Source organism: Lepidochelys kempii, chromosome 11 (genome assembly GCF_965140265.1).
Source record: "Lepidochelys kempii isolate rLepKem1 chromosome 11, rLepKem1.hap2, whole genome shotgun sequence".
NCBI classification, from domain to species: Eukaryota; Metazoa; Chordata; order Testudines; family Cheloniidae; genus Lepidochelys; species Lepidochelys kempii.
In genome coordinates, this window is record NC_133266.1 from 80,596,448 (window position 1) to 80,603,478 (window position 7,031).

The following is a 7,031-nucleotide window of genomic DNA, read 5'->3' on the forward strand; positions in this document are numbered from 1 at the left end:
GAGCATTTTGATCTTTATCAGATATATACAAAGGAAGAGACAGGTGTTGTTCCTAGGGAAACTCTCCAGCCTCCACGCTGTCTGCCGGATCTCTATTCTGAACAAGCAAGAGCTACTTCACACTAAGATGGGAACTGCCACTCCTCAGCGGATAGAAAACTAGGGTGCCCATGTGCTCTGTTTTGCCGGGACAGTCCTTTTTTTAAGCCTTGTTCCGGCCATCCTGACTTTTTTTTTTTAGCAAAAATGGGCATTTGTCCCGTTTGCTCTTGCCGATTGAACAAGTTTCCCACTTTTGTCCAAAATGTAGGGTGCGGAGGAACAGGAGGGAGGGGAGCAGCTCAAGTGAGCAGCAATGCCAATGCTAGCCTCACATGGGGGGCGAGCTGCGATACCAGCTCCAGCCTCGTGGGGGGGGGAGGGGGCGGGGGGAGCGGCTCAGGCCAGCCCCGCATAGGGGTGGAGGGAGGGCTTTGGCTAGCCTCACACGGTATCCCATTTCCCCTTTGGGAAATATGGTCACTCTACAGAAACCCCGCAATTTCTAAGATGGCAAAATGCTGTGTGTGTGTGTAGGGGTCGGCAGAATCATTACCCAGAGGTAAACAACGGCCAGCCTCTGCCAGGCTAATGGCTACTCTGCATGTGTGGGATGAGCGGTGAGAGAGAGGTCAGTAGCTGACTGGTCACAGCCTGCTCAGACGGGTTACAACTAGTTCTACAGATTAGCGCTGTCCGTCATCGCTGGGAGAGAATGGCTGATACTGAGCATCTGCGAATGAGGTAGTGGCTGCTAAGAACAGAAAGACCTATGAGGAAGGAGCCAAAGTGCAGAATAAAAAAACAGCTGCCAGGAAGTAGATATGGATTTGGAGAGAGCGCAGCTGCAGGGAGACGGAGGTAGGAATTGACAGTCAGCAAGAACTGCTGGAAGAGCTGCCAGAGGGAGAGAGCGCCAGGCCGACCAAGAGGGCAGAAGAACAGCTGGAAAGACAGTTTCGAGGTCTGAAGGAAGCTGAGGCAGCAACAGTGATACAGTAACGAACGCAGGACAGAGTGAGGAAAGCGGCTGCGAGCAGGGCAGAGAAGCAGGCAGCAACTGCAAGTTAAAGGGGTACCCATGGATTTATAAAGGAAGCCGGCTGTTTTAAATTATAGAGCAGGATAGTATATAGGACTGGCGTGTGTGTGTGTGTGCTTATAAGAATGCAGAAAACTCTGTTATTGATTGCAATGGACCTATGTAATCCTTAAAGCGCTTTCAAAACCTGCTGCCAGCGATTGTTTGCAAACTGCCGATTTGTAACAAAGTGCTTCGCTTAGACTCGTTTAAACAGCGTGCCATTGTAGTTTGATGCTCTTTCCACTTGCACTAGGGGATTTGGGTAAGGGTCTTTGTGCCTTGTTTAGGATTTTTAGACTGTAGTGTATGAGGGATTACTAGCTTCGTTAATAAAAGGAGACTGTTTTGGAAAAGAATACTGCCTGTATCAATTACTTCATCGGATTGTTATATCCGGGTCCTTTAGTGTTTCTCTTAACAGCCCTGGAAACGTATACCTCCGGAAGGACAGCCTAAGGGGGCAACAGGGAGGTTTTTCCTGGAATGGCCAAGAATCCATTTTTCGGGGTAACAAAATGAGTCAATATGGAAGGCTGCGGAGGGGCTACAAATTCCTCATTTACACAGCTCCAGAGGCCCAAACACCCTGACACTTCTCTCTTCCGCTGCCTTACCTGGAGTGTCAGGTGTAGGGCCCTGCACGCAAGTGTAGGTATTGCAGATTCGCCCTCAGGAACTAGAGAGGTCCAGCAGGGAGACATTAACCTTCTTCTTCAACCCAGGAGGATGCTTAGCCCTGGTCTACACTGGGTGGGGGCAGATATGCAAAATAGCGTAGCTGAAGTTGGCGTATCTTAGGTCGATTTACCTGGCCATGAGGACGGCGGCGAGTCAACTGCTGCCACTCCCCCGTCGTCTCCGTTTCCACCTCTCATGAGCTGGAGTTCCAGAGTCCACGGGGAGCGCGTTTGGGGATCAATTTATCATGTCTAGACGCGACACGATAAATCGATCCCCGATAGATCGATCACTACCTGCCAATCCGGAGTGAAGGCCTGCCCTGATGTTTTGCTGTTCTTACGCATTAAAGAAAAGTGTGTGTGTGTGTGTAAGCCTGACACAGATATGTTTTTTCCCCTGCAGATTAGATTTTTGGCCCTTTCTATAGAGAAAGCTGAGCAATCTGGGTTTTTATCTGATGCTGGGTTCAAGGTCTGTGATGGGCAAAGTTCATATGAAATCAGAGCGGGATTTATATGTGTGGGTCTAGAAATAGCCCTGGCAGAAAGTGCTTCAACATGAGCTTCTGTTTCCCTATTCTCTGAGACTACAGATGATCCAAACATGGATGTGACTGGAATGGACTAACGACAGTGCACTATTAATCAGTTCTTATTAGTGAAATGCTCTCAAGTTTGGCTAACTGTATTTGCTCTATTCTAAGTTAATTTTAGTTATGAAAATGTTGCTGTGGCTCAGTCTGTTATATTTTTGTTTCTCTGTGGCACTTTGGTTTTATTAATAAAGCTAACCAATTTATTTGAGCATAAGCTTTCGTGAGCTGGAAAGCTTATGCTCAAATAAATTGGTTAGTCTCTAAGGTGCCACAAGCACTCCTTTTCTTTTTGCGAATACAGACTAACACAGCTGTTACTCTGAAACCTGTCATTAATAAAACTGTATGCTGCCCAGCATGGGCACTTGAAGATAGGCTCAGAAGCGGTTTTCTGCAGTCTCGTGTTCTTCTGTTCATTATAAATATATCAGCGTGGTTCCCAAGCTGCCTCGGAACCAAGTGTTCTGGGTCCTTTTGAAAGGTTCTGGGCTGGAATGGGCTAATAACCATGCGTTGTTAGTGGGTTCCTATTACTGAAATGTTGTTCTTAGGTGTCTGTAACTTGATCCAGTGTTTTTGTGCAGGTTTCAGAGTAGCAACCATGTTAATCTGTATCCACAAAAAGAAAAGGAGGACTTGTGGCACCTTAGAGACTAACAAATTTATTTGAGCATAAGCTTTTGTGAGCTACAGCTCACTTCATCGGATGCATTTTTGTTTTTGTGCAATAATTGTATTTATTAAAATGCCATTCTGGCTTTTACGCCATGCCAATAGATGCACAGGGGAACACTGACTCCCCTAGCTAAGGAGGAGAACAGCTTCTTGTGTGAAAGTCAGTGATTCTGTGTGCTCTACAATCCTCGTGCAGGTGCGTATTGGTTTGAAATGTGGTGTGCCCTTTAAGAGGGAGCAGATTCTGAGATCTGAGGCTGCAGGGACCATCTCTGAACTAAGGGCAGCAGCTCTGGAACTCACCGAGATGGGGTGAGGAGGGGCGGTTTGTGCAGAGTCCAGCTTTCTCCTGCCAGTCCCCTGCAACAAACAAATCCCTGTCACCCTCCTCAGCCTGCCTCCCCACTGCCCACGCATCCCCGTGTCTAAGCCTTGGTCTGTTCCCATTCCTGCACAAAGACATCCCCCTATGAGCTCCTTCCTCTGTCTCCTGCACTCCCGACATCCCCGTCCAATCTTAGGCCTCCCTCCTGCCTCCATCCCGCTTATCCCCCTGCACCCTCCTCAATCTGCCTCCTAGCTGCTGTCACAGATCCACAGGATCGGTGCTACACCCCCTAGCTTTTAAACAGTCCCTTGGAGCAGTGGTTCTCCACCAGGGGCACACATATCCCTGGGTGTACACAGGGGTCTTCTAGGTGGTACCAATTCATCCAGATCACTGTCTCTCAGCCTGGTGATTGCACCCGCCCTGGGGGGTCACAGGATGGTTTTAGGGGGGTCCAAAGTGCAGGGCTGGCATTAGGAGATGGCAAGCAGGGCAATTGCCCAGAGCCCCCATACCAAAGGGGGCCCTGCAAAGCTAAGTTACATGCTTCAGCCCTGGGCAGCATTCCCCGGCATTCAGGAGATGCTGGGAGGGAGGCGAAGGAGTTGAGGGACGGGGAGGAGTTGATCCGTGGGGCCCGTAGACCCCCTGGAGTACCCTTGCAGATCCCCAGGGTCCGCAGACCCCAGTTTGAGAAACGCTGCCCTAGAGTGATCCAACTCTGCTTCTTCATGCTGTGTCCTCTGCCCAGTGAGCCAGGGTCCCGGGCAGAGACCTGTCCACTCTGCAAGGCCCAGTGCACCTCAGCCAGGATTTGCAGTGATACTCAGCAGCCCTTTCCAAACGAGAGCAGGGTTTTTTTAGTAGGGCTGTCAATTAATGGCTGTTAACTCACGTGATTAACTCAAAAAAATTAATTGGGATTAAAAAAATGTGGATTTTATTTACATTTTCAAATATATTGATTTCAATTACAATACAGAATACAAAGTGTACAGTGTTCACTTTAGATTATTTTTATTACAAATATTTGCACTGTAAAATGATAAACAAAAGAAATAGTATTTTGCAATTCATCTCCTACAAGTACTGTAGTGCAATTACTTTATCATGAAAGTGCAGCAGAGAAATGTAGATTTTTTTTGTTACATAACTGCACCTAAAAACAAAACAATGTTCAACTTTAGAGCCTACAAGTCCACTCAGTCCTACTTCTTGTTCAGCCAATCGCTAAAACAAACAATTTTATTTACATTTACAGGAGATAATGCTGCCTGCTTCTTATTTACAGTGTCATCTGAAAGTGAGAACAGGCATTCACAAGGCACTGTTGTCGACCACATTACAAGACATTTACATGCCAGATATGCTAAACAGATGTATGCCCCTTCATGCTTCGATAGCCATTCCAGAGGACATGCTTCCTGCTGATGATGCTTATTAAAAAAATAATGCATTAATTCAATTTGTGACTGAACTCCTTGTGGGAGAATTGTATGTTCCCTGCTCCGTTTTACCGGCATTCTGCCATATGTTTCATGTTATAGCACTCTCAGATGATGACCCAGCACATGTTCTCATAGACTCATAAACTTTAAGGTCAGAAGGGACCATTATGATAGTCTAGTCTGACCTCCTGCATATTTGGGGTCGGGAAGGAATTTTTCTCCGGGGCAGATTGGAAGAGGCCCTGGGGGTTTTTCGCCTTCCTCTGTAGCATGGGGCACGGATCACTTGCTGGAGGATTCTCTGCACCTTGAAGTCTTTAAACCATGATTTGAGGACTTCAATAGCTCAGACATAGGTGAGAGGTTTATTGCAGGAGTGGGTGGGTGAGATTCTGTGGCCTGCATTGAGCAGGAGGTCAGACTAGATGATCATAATGGTCCCTTCTGACCTTAATATCTATGAATCTATGAGTGCAGGGGACTGGACTTCGTGACCTTGCGAGGTCTCCTCCAGTCCTATAATTCTATGATTCTGTGAAAACAATGGGAGCTGGTGGCCACCTTCACTCGGGACAGCCTCTCTTCCACATGCCAAAGGGTAGTGAAATAGTGGCCATCTTGAGTAAGGGCATTTTGACATCAGGCCCTCCCTCACAATGGGAGAAGGTGGCCATTTCGAATAAGGGAAAATGTGCGATTTCATTGCCAGGAATGGTGCGATCATGAGAAATTTTTCAAATCCCAGATAAGCACTGTGAGATCCAGGATAAAATCACCAGAGTTGGCAGCTCTGGGCATCTCAGTTTCAGCATAGTAACATCATGCTTTTCATCTAATCTTTCTGAAATTTCACCCCTCCTCCCAGCCCCCGAGACTGTTCCTTCTCTCTGTGGCTGAGGGGGATGTTCCCAGCTCTTTCTGTGACTGAGCTGGGGGGACTGTGGCTGGGACAGCAGGTTGTAAGTGGGGGACTCTTGTTGTTGATACAGATGCCGGTGACCTTTGAGGAGGTGGCTGTGTATTTCACCCAGGGGGAATGGGCCCTGCTGGACCCGGGTCAGAGAGCTCTCTACAGGGACATCATGCAGGAGAACTATGAGAACGTGATCTCACTGGTTAAGGATTCCTGTCCCCTTGGTGTTAGAAACTGGGCATCTTTGACATGCCCAGGTCGGCTTCTCCCCAGGGTTCTTCCCTGATCCCTTAGATTTCAGGAGAATCAGTCCCATAGTCCCAGGCTCAGCATGGTTAGGAAGGTGTAAAGAGTTTGCACAGTGATGCTGTACCAGAGTCATAAAATCCCCCAGTGAGTGGAGATCCCAGAATCCCCTTCTGCCCTCCCCAAAGGCTCTCCAGGAACACTTCCTATCCCTTTGGTTTATACAAGGGCACCCACTCACCCAGCATACCTGGAAACAGCTGTCTGAGAACAACGGTAAAACTCAGCTCTCACTTCATTTCTTTTCCCGGGGCAGGTTTTCCAATTCCCAAGCCCAGTGCGGTCTCCCAGCTGGACCGAGGGGAAGAGCCATGGGTCCCCAATGTCCAAGGGTCCCAGGCTAGAGAGATCCTGAGAAACATCCCCAGAGGTGAGAAATTGGTTAAACGGATATCATTCTTCCCAGCCATTGTTTTGGTTTGTGTCCCCACTTCCCCATTCCATTTTCTGACCTTCCCATTCCCCCCACACAGGGACTGACTCCTGTCCGGATTCTCTCTGTCCCAGCAGGTGATGAGATGGTGAGTGAAGAGAATCCTTGTCCAGCAGGTCCTGAGAGAATGGAACCAAAGGGGACGTTGTTGGGAAGGTGTGAAGTGGATGATCCCCAGAGTCCTGGGCAGGGACAAGCCCCAGAAACTCAGTGCAGGCCAGAGAAGCAGCAGGGAAACCCTCCAGGGAAGACACTGGGTGAATCCACTCACCGAGGGGGAGGTTCAGAGGATCCCAATGAGGCCACGATCCAGCAGAGAACCTGCACTAAGGAGAAGCGGTTTGAATGTGCCGAGTGCAGGAAACGCTTCAGTTGTAAAGAACACTTTATTAGACATCAGAGATCTCACATGGGAGAGACCCCCATCACTGCCCTGAGTGTGGGAAACAATTCAATGACCAATCAATCCTTATTAGACATCAGTGAACCCACACAGGAGAGAGACCCCATAAGTGCCCTGACTGCGGGA

At 48.3% G+C, this 7,031-nt stretch overlaps 1 protein-coding gene across 12 annotated transcripts in view; it reads left to right on the forward strand.

The window, feature by feature from the left end:
- LOC140895982 (uncharacterized) overlaps positions 1–6,669 on the forward strand; it is an 83,487-nt gene extending 76,818 nt beyond the window's left edge. For 4 of the 12 annotated variants that reach the window (XM_073307018.1, XM_073307012.1, XM_073307019.1 and 1 more), the window contains 2 exons: positions 6,326–6,439; positions 6,543–6,624. In XM_073307018.1, the coding sequence (XP_073163119.1) occupies positions 6,326–6,413 (88 nt within the window). In that variant the 3' untranslated portion in view covers positions 6,414–6,439; positions 6,543–6,624. The other 8 variants (XR_012154407.1, XR_012154412.1, XR_012154409.1 and 5 more) reach the window with 7 other exon arrangements.
- Positions 6,670–7,031: the final 362 nt, after the last annotated feature.